Source organism: Phyllopteryx taeniolatus, chromosome 11 (assembly GCF_024500385.1).
Source record: "Phyllopteryx taeniolatus isolate TA_2022b chromosome 11, UOR_Ptae_1.2, whole genome shotgun sequence".
Classification (NCBI taxonomy): domain Eukaryota; kingdom Metazoa; phylum Chordata; class Actinopteri; order Syngnathiformes; family Syngnathidae; genus Phyllopteryx; species Phyllopteryx taeniolatus.
In genome coordinates, this window is record NC_084512.1 from 22,816,073 (window position 1) to 22,844,012 (window position 27,940).

General features: G+C 40.2%; 4 protein-coding genes across 10 annotated transcripts in view; 2 read left to right on the forward strand and 2 right to left on the reverse strand.

Moving 5' to 3' along the window:
- The window catches only part of LOC133485397 (collagen alpha-1(XVII) chain-like), a 29,712-nt gene extending 25,544 nt beyond the window's left edge, over positions 1-4,168 (reverse strand). The window contains exons 1-2 of the mRNA XM_061788993.1: positions 3,802-4,168; positions 1,476-1,540 (exon numbers count right to left, since the gene is read on the reverse strand). Of these exons, the coding sequence (XP_061644977.1) occupies positions 1,476-1,530 (55 nt within the window). The 5' untranslated portion in view covers positions 1,531-1,540; positions 3,802-4,168. The remainder of the gene's footprint in view (positions 1-1,475; positions 1,541-3,801) is intronic.
- On the forward strand, positions 1-11,433 carry sfr1 (SWI5-dependent homologous recombination repair protein 1). Of its 3 annotated transcripts, XM_061789009.1 has the most exons (5): positions 1-17; positions 787-860; positions 8,861-9,005; positions 9,980-10,339; positions 10,437-11,433. In XM_061789009.1, exons 3-5 carry the CDS (start codon positions 8,925-8,927, stop codon positions 10,623-10,625), a joined length of 630 nt encoding a protein of 209 aa, XP_061644993.1. In that variant the 5' UTR covers positions 1-17; positions 787-860; positions 8,861-8,924; the 3' UTR covers positions 10,626-11,433. The 3 variants fall into 3 exon arrangements, with proteins under 3 accessions (XP_061644993.1, XP_061644992.1, XP_061644994.1); XM_061789008.1 differs by lacking the exon at positions 1-17 and having other exon boundaries at positions 779-860; XM_061789010.1 differs by lacking the exons at positions 1-17; positions 787-860 and having other exon boundaries at positions 8,268-9,005; positions 9,980-10,096; positions 10,178-10,339.
- Positions 11,331-24,542, reverse strand: cfap43 (cilia and flagella associated protein 43). 4 transcript variants are annotated; one of them, XM_061789002.1, is made up of 23 exons: positions 24,427-24,542; positions 23,107-23,158; positions 22,626-22,738; positions 22,413-22,490; positions 22,196-22,321; positions 22,029-22,133; positions 21,853-21,957; positions 20,575-20,748; positions 19,374-19,580; positions 19,162-19,248; positions 18,768-18,848; positions 18,537-18,665; positions 18,350-18,469; positions 17,239-17,346; positions 17,016-17,102; positions 16,852-16,940; positions 16,638-16,761; positions 15,112-15,224; positions 14,016-14,175; positions 13,775-13,939; positions 12,267-12,344; positions 11,675-11,828; positions 11,331-11,612 (listed from the first exon to the last, which is right to left on the reverse strand). In XM_061789002.1, exons 3-23 carry the CDS (start codon positions 22,680-22,682, stop codon positions 11,437-11,439), a joined length of 2,523 nt encoding a protein of 840 aa, XP_061644986.1. In that variant the 5' UTR covers positions 22,683-22,738; positions 23,107-23,158; positions 24,427-24,542; the 3' UTR covers positions 11,331-11,436. The 4 variants fall into 4 exon arrangements, with proteins under 4 accessions (XP_061644986.1, XP_061644989.1, XP_061644985.1 ...); XM_061789005.1 differs by lacking the exon at positions 24,427-24,542 and adding an exon at positions 24,064-24,418 and having other exon boundaries at positions 20,575-20,745; XM_061789001.1 differs by lacking the exon at positions 24,427-24,542 and adding an exon at positions 24,064-24,418.
- On the forward strand, positions 24,543-27,135 carry LOC133485402 (glutathione S-transferase omega-1-like). 2 transcript variants are annotated; one of them, XM_061789007.1, is made up of 7 exons: positions 24,596-24,692; positions 25,467-25,506; positions 25,772-25,880; positions 25,956-26,178; positions 26,505-26,606; positions 26,691-26,797; positions 26,867-27,135. In XM_061789007.1, exons 3-7 carry the CDS (start codon positions 25,822-25,824, stop codon positions 27,015-27,017), a joined length of 642 nt encoding a protein of 213 aa, XP_061644991.1. In that variant the 5' UTR covers positions 24,596-24,692; positions 25,467-25,506; positions 25,772-25,821; the 3' UTR covers positions 27,018-27,135. The 2 variants fall into 2 exon arrangements, with proteins under 2 accessions (XP_061644990.1, XP_061644991.1); XM_061789006.1 differs by lacking the exon at positions 25,467-25,506 and having other exon boundaries at positions 24,543-24,692.
- The last annotated feature ends 805 nt before the right edge of the window (positions 27,136-27,940 follow it).

Genomic DNA, 27,940 nt, shown 5'->3' on the forward strand with positions numbered 1-27,940 from the left:
TGTTAACTCCGCTTCAGGTTCGGTTTCTTTGCACCTTTGTAATTTGTTTTTTTTCCCCCCCCCTCCCTTTACCTTTTAAGCACTTTGCGTCTTACTGAGATTAACCAACAAGGGGTGATTATATTTAGAGGTGACACAACAAGAAAAGTATGCTCCGAATTTATGTGTCCACTTGTAGTTTATCACCAGACGGGACTTGACTCCATAAACATGTTGATTATTAAAGCTACTGCTATGTGCAAAGATGGCCAGGAGGGTTTAAATGTGAGACGAGTGGAGCGAAGGTGGGGGACATTTGAAAGGTGAGACTTTAGAGAAGTAGAAGGCATGCGAAAGTGACAGTCTGCAGTGAGACAAAAGCCCCTGAGAAATGGCGACAGTGGTGTGGAAAGTTAACTCTTAACCTGACAGGAGCGGCTTTGGCGTGTTAGTTGGGGGTCTTTTGAATGCAACGTAACATCAGTTGAAAGGTTCAAGTGGCTGCTGGTGAGCGTTTCATAATTGGACATTCAAGTCAAATCAAGTGAAGAGACGGTGGAACCTCTAAAGTGCAATGTTACGGAAGACTTTTTAAGGACAATTGAAACAAAAGAAACATTCAGAGTCCAAAAATCTTGCAAGACTTCATTTCGGAAAGCATTCAACAGATTAACAATGCATCGGCTTTGCTTTTGTCCTGCAAAAATTCAATTCGGCAACTCCTAAATGTTTGCTTTTTCTTTTCTTTTTTTAGCGATACGTTTTGTCATGGTCGTGTTTACATTTGACATTGTTTTTCTTTTTAAGAATGTTAAGAAAATCCGTTCTTTTGGACGCCCTTGCCAGCCGTGACTCACCCTTGCATTGCGCTTCATCAAACAGTAAGTAGTTTTGCTGTATTTTACAGTACAGCCTTGTCCTGCTATATCGCGTTTCATCATTTGCCATATCACCATTTTTTTAAAGCAATCATTTTTTTCATGGGTTTTTACAGTAAACACACTTACTGTAATGCTCCTGCATTATTGAGCCATTTATTGAACACTGCTGTTGTCGGCCACAGCTCACGCCCTGACACTCACGCAGACGTGACGACGTTACATGACACAATACGTACAGTATTAAACTTTCTATATGATTATAGTGTGTTTTAGTAAGTTTAAATGGGTTTAAAGCATGCGGGAGGGATACAAATATTTAATTCGTTTTACTGTATATGGTCTCTCTATATTGTGTATTTTCACCTACTGCTTGTTCTGGAATGTATCCCCGTGATAAACAGGCGTTCACTGTGTCTTTTTCTACTTGTATGACCGTTAGGAATACTTATAATATCGCCTGGCCACACTTTGGAACGGATTATTTCTATTTTCATTATTTCCTATGGGGGGAAAAAGTGTTTATTGAATGCAAACAAATCTGCGCTTGACCAGTTGGGCTTGTCCTCAGAGGTTCCACTGTATCTTATTACACTCTGAAGACTTCAGAAACCTCACCCTGTTCGTTCGCCAAGTCTCCTGAGAAGGCCGCCAGTTTCGTTAGCTCGTCCATCCCATCTTATCTGCCGACAGGACGAAAGCACAACGATGACCGCACTCGCGCTACTGTGTGAGGACGCCGACCGTTGTTACCCATCTAATGCAGTTAAATGGCAATCAGGCAATAAAAACGATGATCGCATGAGGAAGGGGGAGCACAAGAATGTCACAAGATTCACTTGAGTTTCTGCGAGAGAGGAAGGTCACAAGGCCGGGCATGGAATTGATGCTTTAATTGGAAATTTCATGCCGCCGAAAAACAATCACATGGGTAAACAGCAAGTTTTGCTCTTTTTAAAGATATGGAGGAGTCAGTTTCTATCCATTTAGGCACAATAAAGTGAACTATCAGCCTCCAAGGTAAATGATTATACTTTTTTGGTGTCGAAAAAAGGCACTTATCCCTGCTCTAAAAGCCAAATGGCAAGGTTATTCCAGAAGATGGACCAGGGCGGACCACAAGGATCAACTCTAAGCACGTTTTGTGTTTTCCTTGGCTTTTTATGACACTTAATCCAAAAGGTTGGACCACCTTGTAAGGCATCCAACGGGATTTCCAGAATACCTCTTGAGAAGTCAGTTTAGCAAGCATCAAAGGAGTTAACTCTGTGCATGTTTAGCGTTTTCTTTGGCTTTTTAATGACGCCTAATCTAAACAATGATGCCAATTTTCAGTGAAAAAAAACACTTTGAAAGTCATGTCAACTTCCATGACAACAACATGTGAGAAAATCTTCTGAGACCTCAGTTCAGTGCGCAGAGAATGATTACATCCAAGCACATTTTGGCTTTTTTTTGGGGGGGGGGGGACGTTTTTTTTGCCAAATGTGAGTCGTCCTCACGTGAGATTGTCAGCAAATCTTGCAAGACTTCAACAACGATTAAGAGGATTAACTAGGTTTTGCTTTTTCTTTAGCTTCTTTTTATGATACTTTTTCTAAAAGTTGTACATTTCACGGAAAACACATCTCAAACATCATGCAAACTTTGTAGTTCGAACCAGGATCGTCTAGAACAGTGATTCTCAGTTTGGTACGTGTACCACTAGTCCCTCTAGAGGTACGTGAAAGAATCACTGCCTAAGGACAGTTCAGTTGTATTTAACTTTTAACATTTGCAATTAATCTTTAAAAATTGTTTGTTTTAAAACATTTATATAGGTGCAGTTTTTATGTAACTTTTACGTGGAAAACATTTTAATTGAATTATTATTTAAGTACAGTTTTTTTTAAATGTTCTTATATTTGTTCATGTTCAAACTGTGAATAATAATACTGAATATACTTTTTCGGAATAAAACCTATTTCTCGTTTTTTTGAGGAACACTTAGGCCTACTTTGGTACTTCTATATTTTAATATTAGTGATGATGGCGGTACCTGGGGAGCAGAGGGATACTTAGTGTCAATAATTTGAGAACCACTGGTCTTGAAAGTTAAAGTCTGCAAGCATGTATTAAAGCTCGGCCTCCAGGGTAACTGTTTATACCCTTTCAGGGCCAAAAAAAAGGCACATGCCAAGCTGTAAAAGCCAAATGTCAAGGGTATAAAAGCAATATCTTTGAAAGTACAAGCCCTTGTTCCATACAAACACTATTCATCTACATTTTTGTCCATGAACACAACATTAACACGTGTTTAACTCCCTGTGAATAGCTGCTAGAACTCACAAAACAGGTGGCACCAAAGGCTCTGAAGCGGCATTATTGTAAGTGCCTAACAAAGACTTAATAGGCCAGATGCACACTCCACAATCCACTCACCACACCCTAAGGATATTTAATATATCCAACACTTTTCCTATTTCCTCAATCTCCTATAAACACACACTGGTTCTGGGTTTGTTTTTTTCCACCTCCCATGCTGACCAGACGTTTTTTGTTTTTTTTTTAAGAATCCACATCCTAAATTCTTGTAAGTCACCTAGTAGCCTGTGTAACTTCACCTCATAACCTGGAAATATAAATAACGTATGGAAGGTTCCTGTCACAGAAAGTAGTGGAGGAATATATTTAGGAGAGATGCAAATAGCCCAGTAAAGCACTTGTAAAACTACCCAGAGAGCTCATGGTAACAGACTAATTTTAACGTGAGCAAAAAAAGTAGAAAAAAAAGACGACATACAAGAGGATTTTGTGCATTTCCAGCTCAAAGCACAAGCAGAGAAAGTCCTTGAAAACTTCCAGAGTGATCTGATTCTTATTAGCCTGTATTCAGCAAGGAAAAAAAACGCAGTAAAAAAAAAAAAAAGCTTTTAAAAAGTATTTCCAGTGTTTGTGTTCATACCTCCAGCCAACGGAGTCAATCAAGTGCCCCCGTCTGCGTGGAACTCCTTTCGGGGTGGGGGGCAGCGTGCGTGAAGAAGCCCCGGGATGTTCCTGCGGGAAAAAAAAACAAAAAAAAAAAAGTCCTCTCCGCTCCTTGTTGTGACTTTTTTTTTAGTGGCCCAAGTAAAGTCGCAGCCCAGATTTGCGGGCAGAGGTCCCGGCCGCGCCCCTCAGCGCCGCTTGGCAGGCAGGTGTAGCAGTTGGGAGTTCCAAAGTCCCACAGCCGGAGACGACGCGTGAACGCGTCCGTCTGCAAACTTGAAAACAGTGAGTGAAAACTCCTCCTGCGGCTCCATGGCCACAACTGCTCCCCAAATGTTTTTTTGTTTTGTTTTGTTTTTTTGAGGAGGGGGTGGGAACCTTTTTCCCCCCCCCCCCCTATCTTTTATTAGTGTGGAGAACGATTGTGTGCAAAGAGAAAATTCATCCTGTTGCAGCTGGATCACATCTGCTGCACACATTGGACAATAATTGGAATGCAGTTTGCGGTTGCAGCCACTGCTATTACACTGCATTACTGTACTGTACTTTATCACAAACAGTACACACACTGTATTTTGAAGATGACACTTAACCATGTGAAACTTTTTTTTTTTTTTTTTTTTTGCTTGTGAGATAATTACAAGTGATACCCTGTGCTTAGCTCAATATGACCCATGCAAAAAAAAAAAAAAAAAAAAGACATTTATAGTCCACATTTACCAAAAGGAGATATACACTAGATGTAAAAAGTCGACATTACCTTCTTTAAATTCCTTTTTTCCTTCCTTTTGTGTGTGTGTGTGTGTGTGTGTGATGTTAAAAACACAAGGTAAACGATAAATCGTTTCAAAACTTTCCCCACCATTTATGAGATCTATGACATGTACATCTATTGGGGGGCGGGGTCTTTTAGAGTGGGAATGTAAAAAATAAACAACTGAGAGAATGTGGTTGCGCAACTATGCACACCCTCTTATAAAGTTAAAGTGCCTCTGATAAACCCAAAGTCAAGTTCAGAAGCTCTAGTAGGCTTTTACTGACATTATTTTGAAGGGATTTGAAGGTTTTGTGTTCGCACGGCCAACACTGACACTAACACTGTTTGGAAGTGTTCATAATTCCCTCCACCTTGTCCATGGCCCCAGTTCCGGCTGAAGAAAAGCAGAATGTATTTGAGAGATTTCAAGGGTGTGTTTTTTTTATTTTATTTGTAACATTAGGCTTCTGTCTTATATGAAGAAGGGAGATTGCTGTACTAAACAGCCAGTACTTGCCAGAAATTCCTGCAGCTCCTTCAATGTTGTTGTTGGCCTCTTGGTAGCTTCCCTGACCTGTTTTCTTCTCAACTTTTCATCAGTTTTGAAAGGGCCTCCAGATCTTGGTGCCACACTTTCTCCACTTGAAGATGGCAGTCGTCAATGTGTTCCGCAGTATGTTTAATGCCTTGGAAATTCTTTTGCAGCCTTCTCCTGACTTACACCTTTGATCCCTCTGATGATGTGGAAGCTCTCTGCGAACCATGTCTCATGCTAATAGAAAAACGACAGGAAAAGCCTACTAGAACAGCTTAACTTTATTTGAGATTAATCAATCATCTTTTAGAACAGTTTGTCTTTCAACATTTATTTAGGTGCAGTTTTTATTTAACTTTTATGTACAATATATTCCAATTGAATCCTTATTTAAAGTAGTTTTATTTGCCTATATTTGAACTGTGCATAATGTTACAATGGGTTACAATATTATTAAATGTACTTTTTTTTAATGAACACTTGGGCCTACTACGCTGCTGTACTCCAGCGTTGATGATTACGGTGGAAGTTGGAAAGCTAAATATTTTTTGAGGTGGTACTTAGGAGTTTAAGAACCACTGGTCTAATAGATTTGTTAAGCATGTAATGTAAATGTTATACGTGCATTTTGAGTGCACCGAAATACTCAAAAATGTAAAATTTCAACCATAGACAATTATTGGAGAACTTAAAAGGCTGTGCAAGTTAAATGGGCCACAGTTCTCCTGCACACATTTTAAAAAGCTCCTAGCATACAATGACTATGCTTCCAAGTTGATCATCCTTCAAGTAAACAAAGGGTTTATTCTTTTATGGCACTCACTGAATAAAATTAATTTGTTGTAAGGCTTCTGACCATTTACATTTGTGCATCTTTGAGCGAAGAGGCATTCTTTAGCTCTCCAGCGAGGAGCCATTAGAGCCGGTGGGATCTCCGAGGCGCCACGCCCTTGCGGCACTGACCTCCGCCCACCCGCATGACTCACGGCGAGCGTGACTCGGTTCTGCTCCACTGATGGAAAACAAATGGCCCCGAGGACAGCGAGCGGCAGGCGGAGAAGGAGCAAGGGAGGGGGGAAACTCCACTCACATCTATGTGCAAACCTAACGGGAAAGCGAATGGTTTTGGAAAAAATAGAAAAGTAGGATCCCATGACTGTGGAAAAAAAAGTTGAAATTAACGTTTTTTTTTTTTTTTCAGCAGACAGTTTGGATCCAACATGTTTGTGCTCGGCAAAACTGATAAAACACAACGAGGAGATTAACTTTACATAAACATACTTGGGTCCAAAGTTTCAATGCGAGGCAATGATTACTTCATTACTGCAGCCCCTTCGCACTTGGAATCGAATATGTAAACACGATGCACTGTGGGAATACCTTGAATGCATTAACAGGTCGCATTTACCAGCAACAGTTAGGTCCAGAAGTATTTGGACAGTGACGAGAGTTTTTGCAAGATTACTTTTATACACCACCAAGGTTGCTTGGACATCAAATGTTGATTTTCAGTTTTACAAATTCTTATAATTATTATTTGTTTTACTTTTCAAGAGGGGATGTAAAATAAACAGCCAAGTTAATGTGGTTGCACAGGTGAGCGCAACTTCTTATAACTTGGATGTGATTGTGTTCAGAATGAACCATGCACATTCAAACTCATGTTAAATGGGAGTACACTTCTAAATTAAATAACCCTAACCTAACCCCAAATAAAGTTCCAATGTTCTAGTTGGCTTTCTCTCTAGCAAAAGCCTGAAGGTTTTGTGCTAACACTGACTGAGTATTTAGAACTGTTCAGAATTCCTTCCATCTTATCTAATGACGAAGTTGCATCTGAAGAAAAACAACATGGTGTTCTTTAGTGATGAGCAGTGTTTTGTTAGCACCAAACATACCTTTTGGAATTCGGGTCAAAATGTTCAACCTTGGTTTCGTCGGACCATAATAAAATCTCCCAATCACATGTGGGGAAAGGTGTTTAAATCACAAACAAAAAAACAAACCAAAAAAAAGGCATTCGAACAGGGGTACATGCACACTAACTTAGCTCCTGCGGCGATGCATCAAGGGGGGGGATTAAGTTGTCAGAGATGGAAGGCTGCACATGGATGTCTGGGGGGGCTGCAGTGGGTTGCTCACAGCTGTGGTGAGAAAAAAAACCAAGATTTTAAATCTACATACATTTTTTTAAAAATTAAAAATTACAAAAAAAAAAGATATACACAAAATAACTTAAAATATTTTGGAAAAGTACTCAAAGTTTTAGAAAATGGTAATAATAATAATTTGGGGCTTCACTGGTTTGATCTCATCAGGGGAAACTACAGAATTTTTAAAAACTGTTGTTTTTAAAAATGTAAGATTTTCAAATTTTGAATTATATTTTTCAACGAAATCTATATGAAAGGTCAAGCCAGCAAAGCTGGCCGTGCACTCACCGCTCCAATTTATGCATGACAATTATGCTAGTCTTCATTGTGTTCATTAAGGAACGGGAATCACTCCAGCAACTAGTCCAAACCGGCAAGTGACCCACACACGGAGCTACTGCAGACAGCATCACTCACTCTTCACCACGCTTTATAATTAGAACTGATCCCATCACTCATAACTGTGGCTTATTTTCGCACGTATGCACTCTTGTAACAGAGCCTGGTGAAAAACGCCTGCGATGTCACTGGAAACAACATCAAATATTGTCAGAGACTATTTTGCTGTTGTTGTTGTTCCAGGGCATCTTGTTTCACACTTTGCAGGGAAATGAAAGCGGTAAATCACCCAGCGAGACGAAAACAAGCGCTTCTCTGTGCATGGCCAAGGCCGTGCCCTTCGCTGGATTGTAACTGAATCTCAAGGTCACGCTCAATCACATGAGAGAATATTGAAAATATTGTAAAACTGACAAATGGTCTAACCGATAACATAGCAAAGTTTGAAAAAGTGTGGCTTGGATGCCCATGAAGACGTGATATAAAACTATATTTATGAGTGCCTGTGAAACACACACACACACACCTGTGTTGGATGAAGAGCTGGCACCCTCACTCACATCTCACATGGACTCTAGATTCTTGATAGGCACACCTTTGGCTGAAAAACTTCAAACCAGTGTCAGAAAGTGAAAGTCGAAATGTTGACTCAGTCGCGCGAATGAGCTACAAAGCTTAATCGTGGAGTACGTGAACGTGCACAAGTGTCTGCAGGCGTGATGAGGGTACAGAAAGAAATGCAGGAGGCTGGTGAAGGAACTCTTGGAATGGAGGTGAATCACCTGATGGGAAGTGTTGAATCACTTCATGACTCCCGCTTCCAAACTATTAGGCTAACTCAGAAATGGTCTGACAACACTGGGCCTATAATATGAACTGAGATTAACTTCATATTTACTTTACATTTTGACGTGTGAAACGTAACATGATTGATGGAAATATATCACAGACTCGATGTAAAACAACGGGAAACGCCAACTAACTGCAACTATATGTTTAAAATCAAGATTTAGTGGTTTTTGAGCGAGAAAAATCAATACCTACAATTCCCATGAGCCTCCCCGGGTGTGCGTCATCACATTTCCACCAATCACAGATTTTGGAGGGCTTATGAACTACAAAACACGGAAATGCAGAAAACTTCGTTTATCCTCCAATATGTAGAACAGCAGCAACAAAAACTCTTCGCAGTACTTCCACGACTTTTCGCTTTTCGTTCTTTTATTTTCTCTCTCTCTCTCTCTCTTCTCAGACTCATCAACGTTGCTTTCGAATCGTTTTGCGTAGACTGCTAGCGAAGAGCTGTCGTTTGCTTCATGGAAGTGACGCCGAAGAACGACACTTCGAAATCGGCGTACCGTTCACCGTCCAGTCCGTGGGAGTCCAGAAATGAGACGGTAAATTCAATGGCGTGAACGCATTCTTGTGTGCTGTTTTTCTCCCCCCCCCCCCTTTTCCAAAATAAAGTGATCAACTCATCCAAAATGCTCACAGATAGCCCGTTTTTAATCCTGTTATATCTATGTATTGTGAACATTTTGGAATATTAATGTTTATCATGAACTAAAAGCGTGTATCTGGGAATATTCTCCTACTTCCTGAGTTCGGTAAAATCTTTAAAATCATCCTTGTGGATTATTTTCCAAGTAAATCATCTCAACGCTTTCACCGATTAGAAAATAATTCAGCATTTATTATAATTTACCATTCGACCGCTTTAATACTCAGATCTGATGAAAAGTGTCACTTTCCATCTCTAATGCAGCCTCCTCGACCGACACTGACAGCAGTGCGACTGCAACTGGCAAGCGTCTGGCTCTTGCTGCCGTTGTTGTTTACGCACAATGGATGGATGGATGTTTTCCTTTCACCTCCTCTTCCCCACTCCACTGGGATAGCGCCCATTCATTTTTCATATAACATGCCAACAAGTTTGTCTTGATACCCTGTTCCTGAATCAAGTCTGCATGTGCACAGTAAAAAGATGGAATAGTCCATTGCGTGAGAAGACGGGGGGGGCCTAACTGGAAACAATCAAGAGTAGTTTAGGAATTTTGATGTATTTTTAAGCATGGAAATTGAGACTAAAACAATAACTGGTTCAAAGATCAAATAATAAATTAGTATGAGATATTTGGGGAGCCCTGGAAATCTGTATCATAACTACATTGCATCATACTGAAAGATTTTTCTTTCATTTTGGAAAAGTATAATGCATTAAATCAAAAAGGATACACCACATCTACAATGATAAACATTAAAAAAAAAAATTAAATGGCTCTCTAATTATATGTGTAACGAATGTCAACATAGAAATGGGAGCGTTAGCTTGGTCTTGTTGACCGCACACTTTGCCTTCTGATCTCCACAGCCGCACCAGAAGCTGAGCGCCTCCCTGAAGGCGCGTCTGAAGAGAACGCGGCGTGCCTTCACCTCGCCCTTCCCCGTGGCCAAGCGCCTCTGCGTGGACGTGGAGGACGGCCAACCAGTTCCGTTAGATTCCCGGACAACGTATGATGATAATAAAAACCCTCCGCTTATCAGCCCGTCTGCTGACGTCAACGTTCAGGAAGCCAGACCTGGGAGTGAAATGTTTTCCGGGATGATTCCTGGACCGGCGCACACTCACGCCGAAAACCTTGCGCAACGACGGGAGCGGCTCGGCAGGCAGGTGAAGGACAAGACGGAGACGTTACGTCGACTGAGGATGGTTAAGATGTACAGGTGCAAGGTGGGTCACCCGACGTGGTGAGAAGACGGCGGGATTTGGCATGATCAGTTCTAAAAAAAAAAAATAAATAAAAAATTCTCCTCGTCTTTCTCTCCAGAATGACCTGACGCAGCTTCAAACCTTGATCGACAAGTGGCGGAGCTGCGCTCAGAACGCGTTGTACGAGCTCCAGTCGGACGTCCCTGTGGAGGGACGCAAGGCCAGCCTGTCTGAACTCATCGATCTCTTCGGTCTCGATGAGAAAATCTTGCACTTTGACCGCACAGAGGACGACTTTGCTTCCTGAATGTGCTTTCAAACATATACAGGTGCATCTCAATGAATTAGATCGCAGAAAACTTATTTCCCCTAGTTAAATTTTAAAAAGTGAAACCCATATGTAGATTCACTACACAGAGTGAAAAGTTTCCAAATTTTTAAAAATAATTTTGGATGAATATAGTTAGTTAACAAAGACCTCATTTACCCTCAAGAAATTAGACTACTACATCAACAATCAACATGATTATCATTATAGAAATAAGGTAGGATTTGGACTAAAAGGTTTTCTTTCTTACCTATTCAATTAATCTATATGAGGCATGAGTTTCACTTTTTGAATAAATAAACTTTTCTACCATAGTTTAGTAAGCCATCCAATGGAACCTCTAAGGCCGAACACAAGAATTTGGAATTTAAAAAAAATGTTTTCCCATTGGAAAATAATGCAAATCTAAGTGATCTCTTTCAGGGTCAAACGGTAACTGTACAGGAGGTCCTTTTTCACAATAGGCAGTAGCGCTCTGTTTATACACAAATTAACAAGTGACTGTGCATGAGGTGACTACGTAGTTAGGACTAGTCCTTTTGAAATAAGTTTTGCCAAAGAAGCAAGTTAATATCTTTTGATGTTCGCTTAACTTTCACCCCCCCAAAATGTTGCTCAAATTCCAAATCGTTCGACCTGAGGGGTTGCACTGCACAGTCCCATTCCAAATAATACTACAGAGAATATGTTGGAGTTCTTTATTAGTTGCCGCTATGTTATTGTCACACACATCTTGATTTGTAGTTGTATTTATTTAAGTGTAAATAAAACCTGGTTGTCTGCGGAAGGCTCAGTCGTATTTGATCTGCACCAGCGAAGGAACGTTCCTCATCCTCAAACGCTGCGCCTCGGCGCTGAGAAACGCCAGCTTCTCCATCTGGAACCTGGCGGTGTCCTTCAGACGCTGCACTAGCAGGACCTCCTGGTAGCGCTGCTCGGTGTTCACCGCCTCGTTTTCCTCCGTAGCTATAAAACGCCAGGATGCGGTTAAGGAAAAAGTCTGAAACGCGTGAAACTAACTCAGTTACCTGAGGCTTCGTAGATGTGTCTCATCTGAGACACGGTCACGTGCATGTCCTGGACCTGCTTGTCCAAAGCAACGTTCTTCTGTTCCTTCATGGCCGCCTGAGCTTGGAGGTTTCTGATTTTTTGTTTGCGATACTTCATGTCCTTTTGATAAGTCTTTAAAACGAAGAAGGAAAATAAGCATAATAGAACTGGAGGGTCTCGAAGATGTTTTAAAGGCCTTGATTTTTATTTATTTTTTCCCCCTCATCATGCGACAAGATGGAGGAGTCCCTGACAAAAAGCTACATGGATGGATGACAACGCGGTGTGGGCTGTGTTGTTGTTGTTTTGTTTTCAAGGAAAATTGGAAGCTGCAGTCAGAAATAAAAAAATGAATACTATGTAATCAGTGTAAATAATTGTAAATTCTAAATGTTATCTGCGGTATTGCTTTCATGACATCATTGGTTTTGAATAGGTTTGGTCTTCTTTGTACAGCAATCTACATGTAGTACATCAATGTGATTGATGTAAATGTTTCAGGAAAAGCAACCATGGGGCGAAGGAACGTCATGTAACAGGTTTCACGTATGAGAGATGGCCTTTTGTTACCTTGAGCTGCATGGCCTGAGTCTCCTTCATAGATATCGCCTGCTTGCACACGCGACTGTCGCTGTCTGTCTTGAGATACTGAAAACAAAACAAAAAAAACCCAAAAGTGTACAGAGAGTTGGTTAAAAGTGCCGTTGCCATGTTGGTGTAAAAACAATAGCGCAATAAACATTACGACCGCACTTTATGGATTTGTTTGTGTTCAAACGTTTGAATTGTCAACGTTCCAGAGGCTTGAACAATGAGAGGAAGCAGCGCTGCTCGCCACGGGAGAACCATCTGAATGCTTTGCCAAAGTAAACGGGCACTGGGGCCTGGAGAGTAGATTCTCATGCGCAGCCATTGCCATGTTAAAAATAAGCCGAAGATGGGTGAGTCATCAGGTCTTTATGGATTCTGTTTATTCTCCAAGCTACTGACACCCTGTTGCCTGGACATGTCTTAAGGGCGTTTGAATGTGTGGGAGTATCTCCCTTTTAGGTCGTGTGTTTAAATGGCAATAAGGAAGAGGGGCTTTCACCTTGAGAGGTTGCGATGATAAAAGATCTCAGGTAATTTTTCTGCTTGTAAATCATTTGATGGCTGCCGAAGAGCGCTTTATAATTAGCTGGCGTTTCTGCAAACTGGATTAAAAAGAAAAGAAACCGTATAAACAAGGTGTTGGGATACTTATGGCCATTAACACATTCACTGCCATTGACGGCTTTAGAAGTCAAATATTCATGTTAACTGGGAAGGCTGGCAGTGAATGAGTTAAGTACATGATTCAGGGGGCAATGAGGGGGTCTAACACGGCTTTGATTGATTAAATAAAGGGTTTGAGATAAAGTTCTTCCATAAAATTATCCAAGCATACATTGCTGGACCTTGATTTGTGCACCGCTAAGATGCGCTAAAATGAAGAACTAAGAACCAGGAGACAACTAAGGGGTCTAACCCAAGTGTATTTAATATTATTTTTAGCCACTGTAACGTGATTCACAGTTTCAACATCAACACTGCGTGCTAAAATATAGGAAGATAAAACACAAAAATAATTGAACTCTAATATATTGCACACGTTAATTCAAAATTGCAACCAAAATAAATATTTCAAGATGAACAGTATTCTAGTGCTCCAGCACGCCCGCGAGCCCAGTGAGGAGAAGCGGCTCAGAAAATGGATGGATGGATGGACAACTGAACACTACTTAACAATTGTACTGTACTAGTTTAAAAAAAAAACACTAACATTATGCGCAGTTTTACACTCGCTGGTGAGATGATGAGAGTCAGCCCGCCGAGCGATGCGCAAGACGGACCAAAAGAATTCACCTCCTATCATTTTAACTGATGATTTGATTTAATTGCTGTTTCTCATTTTTATTGTACTGCGTTTTCTTTGTTATTATGTTTGTACGGTGTTGTTGAGTGTCCGGTAAGGTGGCAATAAATTCTACATTAAAAACAAAAACAAAAAAAGAAGACTTATTACGCTTTGTCAAGGCTAAAAGAGACGATGCAAGCACCTCTTTGTGATCCTCTGTGAGACGCAGCTTCTGGATGTCCCGTTCTTTGTTCTTGAGATCCTCTATCTGCATCCTCCTCATGGTGTTGTCCCATTCCACCTGGATGATGCCCTTACGGAAGTCTTTGGTCTGCACCATCATGGCTATCTTCTGCTCGCCGAGGGTCTGATTGGGGGGAAAAAAACAGCAAAGGTGACACACCGGTGGACTTCTGCGAGGCGAATGCGAGTCCTCCACTGACCCGAATGGTGTGGTTGAGTTCTTCCACCTTGCCCCGGTGGAGAAGAATCGACTCGCTGTAGTCAGGGATGAGATCCATGTTGGTCACCTCCACCTGGCCCTGTTTGAGAAGGAACTGGACCGTGATGTCCGTCAGGAAGTTCTTCTTCTCCTCACGCAGGCTGGAAGGGGTCAACACAGAAACAGAGAAGGATGTTCACATCAGTACATACAACTGCACAAGCTAATGAGACTGATATACAGAACTTTGCCTTATAAAGATATTCATGCTCACAGTCAGAGAGAATCGATGTGTTTGTAGTTTTGGTTCCGATTGACAGCAGTGAATAAATGTCACGATTGACTTCCGTTTTTCCATTTCGTTTCAGGTACCGCCGGGGCAAGCGGTTTTTCTGTCTCTGACTACTTTGAAAAGCTTTACGCTTGTCACACAAGTTATCCTATCAATAGCAAGTTTCTGGAAACAGGATATGTTTTTGGGAAACATCGCAGCGGAAGGCCTAGCTACCACCAGGGATGAAATCACCAAACTTCTAGAGCAGGCATTCACGCAAAGCCAGGAAAAGTCTTGATCTCGTGGGCTGCACTAGAACTCGGCATCAAAACTTTATCCATACCAGTTTCACGGTGTTGAGCATCACAATCTTCCGCTTGAAGCCTTTGGACAACCTGAAGTCTGTACATTATTTGCTATGTTCCCGTGCAGCCCAATGTCAATTAGCGAGCCATGAGTGAGACAATGACATACTGAAAGCCTAAGCTTTCAGGTGCTAATGGCCTTATGTCTGAAAGCGAAATGTAAAAAAGGATGTTTATAAAGACTTTTAAGACATCCTGTACATTAGTTTGTCATTTTTAGTCATAGTTTAGCGACATGAGCATCTCAGTATCTCTACCACTGAAGAAGTGAACTGACTTGCAGCAACTTGAATGACATACTATACACTTCAACTACTGTATATTAGAACTACCAACTAACCTTTTGTCTGTATTGACTCTTTGCAGTTTGTTTACACTCCAGAGACCCAACCATTTGTATAGCAGCCATTCAAAAAAAGTCAGTTTTCCATCAAATGAATGAATGAAGCGTCACCCACTTTTCAAGTTCTGCTGCGAGATATTCAATTTCCTGCTCGCCGGTCTCGTCCTCTTCTCGCTTCTTGAGCAGGCTCGCTTGCATCTCAGCCAGAGTGGCGGCCGTGGCTTTGATCTGCAAGAAAAGTGCATTAGTTGTATTTTTTCAATTAATGACTACTTAGACTGTTGACTATGTTTGTGGTTGGCGGTATAGTTCCTCCTTGATTAAATCGGAGGACGACAAAGTCAGACAAGACCATCTTCCTGGTATACAGCGGATAGCGCAGTTGCCAAAGTGTGGTGTGATAGAAACACTGAATTAATTGTTCAAACTGTGCATAATGTCACAGTGGTTTGGTTTAAACTTTTTTTTTTTTTTTTTTCTAAATTCAGTACAGTACATTTGTTCAGTTGTATTTAACTTTAAAGTACAATACATCTGCATTTAATCTTGTAGAAGTGTTTGTTGTCAAACATTAATTCATGGACATTTTTAGTTCAAACTAGCGTGTGTAACATTTGCAAAAAAAAAAAAAAAATGTTTTCACTAAAGCCACTTTTAGAGGAGATGTTACAATGCTGATTAAGCTTAGAAGCTCATCAAACGTCTTGCTGTATTTTTAAATATTTGAACTTTTACATTTTGTGTCGACCAGCGACATTCCCGCGCTGGTCCACTGGGTGGCGCACCGAAAACGCCAAAGCGGAAGTGTCGCATTTTACCTAGCAAAGTGTGGAGTGTAGTCCCTCGTCTCCCGTTTGTGAAAAAGCTCACTATTTAGCGATTTTTTTACTTTGTCTAGCAGAAAATAATCATACAACAACTACTGTGTAAATTAGAACAATTGCCGCGAACCAACAAAACGCGTCTTTCCGAGGATCCCTTAGCTGTCCAACAAGGTGCCTGACGAAAAATACACGCAACCGAACGATGTATGCACAAACGCAGCAATAATAATCACTCCATCTGCATTATACTGCCTGGGATATTTCAGTCCGATATCTTCATCACAAACGCAGACAGGCGTCGATGTGCAAAGAAAACAATAACTGCCGTGAGCGACAGAAGTTACGCACACAAGCTTTACCTTATATATATATATATATATACAATCATTTTAATTGAATCTGTATGTAAGTACAGTTTTTCCTTTTCCTAATGTTCGAACTGCATAAGGTTACAGTGGCTTACAATAACACTAAATATACCTTTTAGGAATAAAACCTCTGTCGGGTTTGGAACACTTGGGCCTAGTGTGCTACTGTATTTTAATAATGGTCCTTATGGTGGTATTTGGAGAGTTAAGTATTTTTTTTGAGGTGGTACTATAGGTTAAAAAAGCTTGAGAACCACTGAGCGAGAGCATAGTCCAGGTTCAGGGAAGACAATTGGGCGTGACTTATAAAAGAGAAGCTCAGACAGGTATTCTTTGAACAACTGCTGCTTTTGCAGGAATAGGAAATCGTCTTTAAGCTCATCCAGGTCTCCCAGGTATCATTTAAGTAATTTGAATTCTAACAAAAAGCCCGTGCACCCATGCATTACCTTATGCTCAGTGTCTATTTTTGTTCTGCGGATTTGACAAAACCTCTCCCACAAGGGCAGGGTCAAGCCCTCCGGCATATTCCTCTGAGCGTCCAACTCCTCCATGGCATTCTTCTTTTGACCTCTTAGCAGTAAGAAAAGAAAAACATTTACACACACACACAAACCAGCACAACTGCAGGTACTCCCAAATGAAACGGTAATAATGACCAACCTAGGTCTCCGCTTGAACAGTTTATACAGCTGATCAACATGGGCTTTGTGCACACTCATGAACTCCTTCCGGAAGTCTTTATCCTGAGCCTTGAGCGGCACAAGACATAGTGTGAATAGACACAGACTGGCAAGAGGATGTCCGTACGCCACCAGCAGACTCACCTTGTCGTCTGCCACAATGTTGTTGTAGCTCTCCTGGAATGATTCCACTTCTTTTTCAAACTTCTGCAAGTCTTCGCCCACTTTTTTCTGTCAATTGAGTGGGGCGATGAAGGTGAGCGCGTACGGGAAATGGTCAAAATGGGAGTGATGGAAACAAGAAAAGAAAAGGAGAGAATCAAGTACTAGTGAAATTAAACAAATTAGTTGATTTTTTTTTTCTCACCCTCTGCGCAGACATTTCCTTAAGTTTTTGCGCCAGCTCTAGTTCTTCATTCCTCATCACCTCTTCCATGAGCACGGAGTAATTAAGAGTTTTAATCTTCAGTTCTTCCTGGAAAATACAAACATTCTTTTCAATTTCACGACATTTTTTTTTTCATGGCACTGTAATGACAGGATTTTTATAATGTGCTGAAGTGTCGTTTAAGGGAGAAAAAATAATAATAATTGTCAAATATACAAATATGCCATTAAATAAACTCAAAATATGAAATACATTTTAAAAAGTGATCCAAAATAATGAGATGCAGTTTCTTAAGCTTAAATGCTGTGGAATTAACGTAGAATGTGGGATTGAATCGGTCAAGAAATGTAGAAGAAGAAGGAATCATGTAAAATATGTCTTGATTTAGGCATTTTATTTTGAAAATTGGTACATTTGGAGAATTGTAATAGTTCCCAAGATGTCCTGAATGAGCGGAATAGTTTGAAGTTGGAATGGTTTGAATCGGTCAAGAAATTTAGAAGGAGGAGTCAAATGTGTGAAAATCTATACTTTGGGAATTTTCTGTAGAAAATTTGAGAATTTTGGGAAGATGAACAGTTTAAAGTTGCAATACATTGAATCGGTCAAGATACGCCAAGTTGGAGGCAAATATGTAAGAAGCTCTCAATTTGTTAATTAATTTTGATGTACAATAACACTTCAACATTCATATAAATATATAAATGAGCGTGAAATGAACAAAAATGGCATTGGATACGGAACAATTCAATTGAATAAGTACATGCAATTCAATAACAAACAAAAAATCCTTTGAAATCATTAAGATTCAATCAACAATAAAAATGCCATTCAAAAAATGTTTAAAAAGTCATGAAATATAGAAATCATTCAAGAAAGAATATATTTTACATTTTAATTCATTCCTATTTGAATGATTTATTTCCTGCCTTCATAATCTCCCATGTTGTATTAGCACAAGCATCAATGCCCAGGGTTGAAACGTTTTCCCCTTATAGCAGCTTTCAAACATTCCAAAAAAAAAATTTTAAATCCACAATGAGCATTATGGCTTTAGTTTGGTGGGCGTGTGTGTGCGCGCGCTATTCACCTGACATATGGCCATGTCGGACTTAATTTTCCTCTCAAAGAGCTTTTTCAAACCTTCATCAAAACGCTCGGTGGCCTCTTTGGTGATTTTCTGAAGGCCTTTGATTTCATTTTCCAGCGACTAGAAATGGGAGAACGCGTCAATAAATATTCGTCAAAATGTCACAGCAAGTACAGTGGCGGAATACCTTTCTGTACTTCTCCTTCTCCGTGTTCAACTCTTTGACTTTGTTTTCGTATTCTTTAAACTGCTTTTTCTCCTCTTCGGTCCACTCTTTGTCAGGTTTGGCCACAATGAACTCGGGCTGGGCTACTTCCTGTGGAGTACATTCAATAGTCACTTCCTGTCCTTTCTTTTTGGGCCCATTTGTTCCATCCAACCGAGCTCGTGGAGCCGTAATGAGTGCGACCAGACCTACCGTTTTCAAGACACTGTCTTTTTTCACTTCCAGAACGCCGTCCATCATGTCATCAAGAGCCCTTTCTCGGACATCGTCGCTCTGAAATAGCCAACTGATTTACATGAATGCTGTTGTGAATCCGAAACATACACATATACATATATACAGTATATATATCAGCTGTGATTTATCAACCAACCAGACACTCCTCAACTGACTTCTTTCTTTTCCATTTTGCCACAATCCCGTTCAAGTTCTTGTTCTTTTGATGTGTAATTTACTGCTGCGAGCAGTTTGCATGCAAATGTACACAAGCTCACAGGTTGGTCCAGTCTCCAAGCCAGGAAGAATTTGGACGGAACCACAAACAGGAGTTTAAAAAGACAAAGCCACATTTGTTTTGGCAACGTACCTTGGCAGCCAAGTGCTTTTGCTCCTCTAGCCGCTTCCTTTCCTCTTCCTTCTCCTGTTCTGGAGTGAGGTACTTTTCGGCCTTAATCTAATAAGTCACAAGAAGAGCTTCGTACCTATGATTTCCCTTTTACTGATAGAAAAGTGATATATTATGTGGATGAAATTATATGTGCGATTGTGTGTGTGTGTGTGGGGGGGGGGGGGGGTCACCTCGGAGTCGTCCACGACGAACACCCTCTCGGGCACCTCCCTGTCGTTCAGGGCGGGCACCCACAGCTCCTCGTTGACCTCCAGCTCCTCCAGGAGCTCCCTCACTTGCTTGTTCCGCTCTTTGACGCGGCTGATCTCCTGCACCTTTTGCTTGTACACCTTGTCAAACTGCGTGTTGAGAGCCACCTTGATTCTGAAGATCACATCCTGCATATTGGGAGGGAGGCAAAATTAGAAGACGGGTACAAGTCAGGGATGTGACTTGGCATCAGTCACGCACATTGTTGTGCTTTTTCCCGCATTAGATATGTTATTCCACCATTTGTGGAGAATTTTATGTCAGCACACAGTAGTGTGATAGGACCGGCGCTGTTGTCTTTGTTGCTCACAGGCTCCCTCTACTGTGACAAAGTGTAACTTACCTTAAGCCACTGTAAATGCAGTTCAGTACACGATGACTTCTGAAAATGAATATGGGCCATTCAACAGAGAAAACTAAATTGCGCTACGCAGTAATTCAGGCAGAAGTAAATATGTATAATTATATATATGTATTGTGTAACCAATATATAATCACCAAGAAGATGAACAAGAAAGGCTGACGCAGAGGATTCTTTGTTGCCATAGCAACAACAGAGAACCTTTTCTTCTTGTTACAACCAACCAAATGCTTTTTTTCAAATGTTTTTTTTTTCTTCATTTGGTGACAGTTCGGTATGGACGAAAACAAAGTACTTCATACACACTCGAGATGCTGATTATTAAATGTACTAATGTGTGCAAATGACTACAGATGTGCTTTTTTGTTCCGATCAATCAGAGGACGGAAAAATTTGGACATCGAGAGCCAGCGCTGTGGCCCTATGAGGATGAATTTCAAATCTGATTGGTTAAAGTCACAGTGCCATTATTAATATAGTTTAAGTTAACATTGGCCAGTAACACTTGATTCCGAAGGCCCTGGGCAGATTAGATTGACATGGCAACATGTATTGGCTGAAATCTGATTGGACAAATACAAATTAAATAAATAACATCCACATACACGTACTGGAAGCGGTGCAGCCTAGAGAAACGCTACAAAACTAAGAGAATGGACTTTTGGGAATAATTTTTATGGAAGAATTTAGGTTGTAAATATATGTCAGTAGAGAAGACCCGGACCACCAACCACCACTTTATATAGTGACGCGATTCCCACCTGAAGCATAATGATCTGGTTCAGCTTCTGCTCGGTGGTGTGCAGGCTGAACTGGTCGTAGAGGTAAGGGTGTGACAGTCCCAGCTCGGCGGAGTAGCTGCTCGTTACTCCACTCTGGGCCGACAACACCTCCTCCGCCTCTTCCTCTCCACCCTTTTCTTGGGCCCTCTGCTTCTGCCGAAAGGTGGAGAGCAGTGGTTCTCAAACATTTTACACCAAGTTCCAATTCATAAAATACTTGGCTTTCCGAGTACCACCAAAATGACCAATTAAAATACAGTCGCATAAATTGTAACTGAATAGACGTTTGAAAACAAATACTTCGAAAAGATTCAATGTGAATGTATTCTATTTGAAAGTTAAATACAGCTGGACTGCAATCAACAAATGTATTGAAACTTTTTTATTTTTTATTTTTTTTTTAAGTTTATGCCACTGCAACATGCACTAGACATTTAATTCAGGGATTCTTTAGCGTACCACGAGAGGGAGCCTGCTTTGTTGGTGCCTGGGAATAAACCGAATAAATAAATAAATAAGTTGACCAAAAAGTCCTTTAAAGGTTTGAATACAGCCAACTTGGATTTGGGAATTAGAGCATTGTGAATACTGTGTATATGGTTGCCTGATGCAAAATAAACATTCGTGATTGAATATGTTCACGTCAATTCATTGACCAAAATGTTTATCTGAATTGAAAAACATTATTTGACAGTTCATTCTGTCAAAATAATTGTATTTTTTCATAATTAGATATGTTAATAGCATCCCACCAATATTTTATATAAAATTAAGTCTAAGTCATTTTAAGTACATTTTGTAGGGTCTTGCATCCATCTGTTGTTGTTGCTGTTTACAATTTTTAATGTCACAGTATAAAATTTTACTTTAAAAAACAATAATAATCATCATCATTTTGGTATTCAAAATCAAACCTCTTGCCATCATTTTAGTGTTCGTATCTGTGAGTTTACTTTTTATTTTTGGTAATCTTATGATAATACCCCTTATTTTGGGCATTATCCTCACAAGGGTCACGGGAGTGCTGGAGCCTACCCCAGCTATCATCGGGCAGGAGGCGGGTATACACCCGAAACCGGTTGCCAGCCAATCGCAGGGCACACATACACAAACAACCATTCGCACTCACATACAGGCATGATAATCGTGATGTGAAATTTTTATCGATATTATTTTTAGTGTGGATTTCTACTCAGAGCCAACCAAATGTACTATGATGAGAATGGGAAAAACAAAAGAAAAAAACTACTCGGTTACCAGTTCCGCCTTCGTCCTATTTTCAACTCTTTTAAGGGCATCCAACTCAGCTTGTGGTCGCTCTTTGAGGGGGTAGTTCGTCACCTCGTGCTCCGTGTGAAAGGCCTGTAATTGACAAATGCACATGAGTTATGTCCATTATATCTTTTGACCTTGCTTGAGAATGTGTTTTCTACCTTTACAGCCCTGTCTTTAACTTTCAGACAATCCCAGCAGTCCCTCTTGATGAGATCACGCCTGTAGCATCTCTCCAAAATCTCAATCTCAATTCTATCTTTCACCTGTCCAGAATCGCATTAAAAATGCCGTCTAAGAAAAGACAAACATTTATTTCCAACGTTACCCTGGAAACTTCCTCCTCCACCATGGCATCGTGCATCTTTTGCCTATCGTCGTCCACGTTGAACTCCTTCAGCTCCAGTCGTTCGATTTCGGGAACGCTCTCATTTTCCAGAATCATCTCTTGGATCTGACAACATGGATCCATTCCGCTTAACTGTACATTTGTGTTTCATCACTATAATACACTTGAGCTCACGCGGATGCCACATTCCACTCACAGTGCTGCGGATCTCCTCCATCCTGGCCTGCAGTTTTTCCTTTGTTTCGAAATAATTCAGATCATCTTCGCTCAGATACTGTTGAATAAATAGTACACACACACACACACACAAAACATGCCGTATAACACTTGAGCATTAAAAAAATAATAATAATGACTACAAAGAACTGTAACGTGGTGAACAGAAGTAACAGAATGGAACACGGTTTACCTCACTTTCTGCTGGCGTTTCAGTTTCAGTTTCAGTAGACTCTGTATTGACATCCATAGCGGACTGAGTTGTTTTACCACATCAGCATTCAAGGCTGTAGTTCGGTATAAGGCCTGGGGGAAAACACAACGCACACACTTAATATCATAAACATGGACATATTACTTTAAAAAAACAAAAACAAAAGATACATTAACACAAAGACAAGTGTATAGTCTTAATTCATAATTAATTAAACTACATTTTAAGATATGCATTATCTTTACCAGTCATCCATCTACAGCAGGACCAAATCTACAAAATCATCCACAGATAATGTTTAAAGTAGTTGACTTAATATACAGGGGGAAATACGAAGCATCGTTCAACCTTTCAGTGGTCAGCATGTTTATAATCTTTGGTAAAGTCTCAATGAACAATCTACTATGGCAAGACAACACAGAGAAGACTACTTTTGTCTCAACGAAGCTCGTCTACTCACCTCAAATTGGTTCCTTGGCACAAAGATGCCACCCAATAGGGCTAAAGCAATACTGCAGTGAGCACAAAACAAAACAAAAAAACATCATAAAGGTGAGTTTTTCACTAAATAATGCGGGGTAGTTTCCCTGAAAAATCTGTATTGTACTGCATCAGTATTTCCAAAACAATAATTCACAAAATTCACACAAACCCCCAGTTCCAGTTCCACTTGTGACATTGTTTTGCAGTCTCCTATTTCGCCACTAGATGCCACTAAAATGAAGCTTCGAATAAGTTCATCTATTTTCTATCCGTCATTTAAATACTGTACTGGTTCCTTGCCTCATTTGCACATCAAAAACTGAAAGTACAGTATAGCCAATAGCCTACACCGAAATTTGCATTTACAGCACACACTCTTTATACAGCGAGCCAAGTTACTTTTAAACATTTTGAATTGTGTTAAATATTGTTCATTTTTACGTTTTATATCACTTTGTAAACTTCTTCGTGTGGAAATGATTCGTGTTCGAATACTCCCGCTCAAAAGAGCCAAATGTCATGACGTTGGTTTATTAATATTCTTGATTGGTCGAGCTGATAAAACGTCATAAACACACGACAGTTCCACATTTGTTTCCTGGCCGTGTGCCGCGAACAAAAGTATTGCATTTATCTTTTTGTTTCTGCTATAAGGAAGATGAGAATTAATATTAAATAAATACCAGAAACTCAAAGCGTCAACATATTGCTAAATTAAACCGAGAACGTTCACTGTTTATATGTCGCGTTGTATATGGCGTCATCGTAAGTGACAGTCTCAGTATGACAACGGAAACACATTGAATAATAAAACTTATTTGCGACCACACTAGATCCCCCCAAGTAAGGAACATGAGCTAAGACTACTTGGCAAACGTCAGAACTCAATTCCTGCCTCCGAATTACAAAAACGCCACATTTAACTCCCACTAACCTGGAATGTGTGGAGAATGAACACAGTGTTGAATACAAAGAACAAGTGTCCAAGACGAGATAAATAATCTTGACTGTTGCTGCCTGTAAAACGCCTTGAACTCAAGCGGGGGTGCACTCACGAAAACTCTTCCTTTGCGGTGTTCTTATACTTGACGATGGCGAGACCAAAACAATGAAAACCTCACTCCGAAATAGAAGTGTCGCGCATAAAAACGACGATTAAATCAATAATTCCCACGTTTACTTGACTCGATTAAAGAAAAACTTATTTTCCCTAAGGCAGCAAGACTACCTACTTTTATAATAAACCTAATACATTATTGATAACTTTTTAACTATGTTGTGGGACTGGAATTCTTACGTTCAAACCACCGAAATGACATGCGGCTGGTGCGTATCCTTGGAAACCAGAAACACGAGCCCCGCCTCGCCCACTTCCTCCTTCGACCCTGATTGGCTGATGCATTTTCCCGGAAGTGACCACAATATATAAACGCTTTTTTTTTCGGCCTGCGCGGTTTTTTTTCTTATAATCAACGCAAGGTTCAACTCATTTGTGTAACAAATTTTCCTCTTCGCCGAACGACTTTACTGTAAAAATGACAAGTGTAAAGTGCGTCTCCAAAGGTAAGCCATTTAATGTGGATTTATATTTAGCAAAATCGTTCCTTATGTAGTTCATCTAGAATATTGCACGACTAAGAAAAATGTGCTACTGAATGTCTTTGTGCGTGATAGTCACCCTTTCTTGACAAATGCAGGCGACTAAGCGATTTAATGACCTGTGTGTCACATTTACAAGGCTATAAACCAACAGGGAGTGCCCTATCTTCCTATTAAACAGCAGCTGTTGGCTCTATTTTCATCACGGTAATCGTCTCATAGGAATAAACAAACAAGGTAATGCAAGTAGATGATGATTTACATTGTGGCAAATGCGGTCAATGAGCCATAATTATGAATGGTGAGCAATAAAGAAAATAATGAAAAATCACATCATGGGTGTGTGACTCAGCACTTTTTCAAGAAGGCGTGTTGCGCAACCTCACAATTTTGGCGATTTCATTACTTCATCATTTTGAAACCTCCAGAATCATGTGATCCACGACTTGAAGAATTTAGATTTTGACTATCCCAATACAATAAAACTGCACACGATTGGCCTTTTATTGTGGGCAGCCAAAGGCTCACCTGTACAATAATCATGCTGTAATTAGCATCTTATGCAACACCTGTGAGCTGGCAAAGGAGAAGTGCACACTAACACAGATTTAGACACATTTGTGAACAATATTTGAGTGAAATAAGCCTTTAGTTTACGCAGAGAATCTTAATTCAGATGATGAAAAGTGGTAGCCAAAACAAAAGTTTTGCATGTTTTTTTTGTTTTTTTTTGCCCAGTATGAATATCACAAATCTCCCTGTTGGGCATCTTCTGAAGGTAATAGCTTTACTTTTTGACCTGTATGGTAGTTTAGTCTGTTAAAGTGTTACTTAAAAAATTGCCTGTACAAATAAAACAATTATTGTTTGATTTGAGGTGGGGCTAAGGTGTAGCTTTTCTACGTGACCTGTAATTCAGGTTTGAGAAAATGAATGTTACTCGAATATTCATCAAAATATGCTTTTGATACGTGCCAAAACTGTCTGTAGTCACAAATGCCAATCAACGTGCAGTGTTCACGATGTCGCCAATATTTTCCCAGGTTGTGCCGCGCCCGGGCCCGTGCCAGCCGGCTCCATCAGACTGTACAGCATGAGGTTCTGCCCCTTCGCTCAGAGGACCCGACTGGTGCTGAACGCCAAAGAGATCAAGTAAAGACAAGAAATGTCGCCCCCGCTGTGTCATTTAAGACAAAACATGACATTTTCATCTGTCTTGTACATTAGGCACGACATCGTCAATATCAACCTGAGAGACAAACCCGATTGGTTCCTGGAGAAAAACCCCCTCGGCCAAGTGCCCACCCTGGAGACGTCGGTAGGCGAGGTGATTTACGAGTCTCCCATCACCTGTGAGTACCTGGATGAGGTGTATCCTGAGAAGAAGCTGCTTCCTGAATCTCCCTTTGGAAAAGCCCAGCATAAGATGATGATGGAGAATTTTTCCAAGGTGCCTCAAAGACACACACTAAAGTTGAATACAAAACATTCCGTTACGCTTTTTGAGCTCCGAATTACAATGGTACCTTGACTTTCAATTTGAACGGAACAAGCAGCCAAACCCACAAATACAAAATAAACACACTCGCAAGGAGCAGATGCTAATAAGCAGACTAACCATGTGGTAACATTGATTTGATATCTGACTAATTTGAGTTACGAGCTTGGTCACGGAACAGATTTAACTTGTTAGTCAATGTATTCTTCATTAAGATTATCATCATACTGTCATTTTATTATGACTATATTAAGACTGAAATCACAATTTTGTGACAGATACCACCATTAACCTACAAGATCCCACTGGGCAGACTGAAAGGCGAAGATGTCTCTGGACCTCATACCGAACTGAAGCAAAGATTCAGCAAATTAAACGAGGTTTGTTAAGTATTTCTCTTTGATTTTCAAGAGTGCTGTGTTAACCGTTATCTTTTGGGCCGTGACAAAAGTTGTATTTTTCAGGACCTGGCGAAGAAGAAGACCAAGTTCTTTGGTGGCGATTCTGTCACCATGACTGATTACATGATGTGGCCGTGGTTTGAGAGGCTGCAGGCCTTTGATTTGAACGAGTGAGTTATCCATCCACCAGGAAAACATCAGCATTGAAATTGAAATGATGATTTCATTTCTCCCTCTAGCTCTTTGGAGAGTGTGCCTGAGCTAAAGAAGTGGGTGGCGTGCATGTCGGAGGACCCCGTTGTCAAAGTCAGCGGGCACAGCATGGACACCTACAAGGCCTACTACAAGACTTACCTGGAAGGAAAACCCAACTTTGACTATGGCCTGTAGAGTGGAGACAACAGGCGCCAATGCCTTTAACTGTCCAGTTTTCATATATTTTTTTTCATGGTTCTTGTTCAAGTGTTGAGTCACACATATTGTTGAATAAAACCCGTGTTCTACTCTGTATGTTGTAGGGCGATTTTTTTTCCCCACAATTATTTATGTGCTGAGTCACATGTATTGTTGGATACAACCTGTTGTTCTACTCTATTTATTTTTCCAATTATTCATATGCTTTGTCACATATTGTTGCGTGTAATGGATAATATTGAGCAGTTTCTATGTGCTGACTCACACACATTCTTTGAGGAGACCTGTTCTACTCTATATATTATTGGGCAGTTAAATCTTATGTGCTGAGTCACACATACTGTTTTTTTAGGCAAAACCTGTTGTTCTCCCCTGTACATTAAGCTTTTTTTTTTTTTTTTTTATGCATCGAATCCAAAATGGAGGCAAGCTTCAAGGGGAATTTCAATCCCTTACTATATGTATTCATTGAGAAGAGTGTCCAAAGACAGTTGAATGTTTTAACATGCAGCATAAGTAAAATGTGATTTAAGTAGGTATATTTCTCATAACTACAAATAATTTTCAAAGCACTCAAAGACGCTTTACAGTTGCACACATTATTATTATTATTATTATTATTATACTATTCTGGTGAAGTCATTTCAGAAACAGAGATGACTTTACCAATTAAAGAGAATACATTCACAACAACATTGACGTGTTATACATACCTCCGACAAAAATATCAGTTTTAAGCGCGCCTTTTGTGTTAAACACGGGTTGTGGCTAGTTTTTGTCTTTAAGTTAGTTAAACACGTTGAAATAGAAGTGCCCGAATCTTCTACTAAAACACAAGCGAGCCAAAAGGCAGATGACGTATGGTCACTTGAGATCAATGATTGGTCGGGGAGACAAAC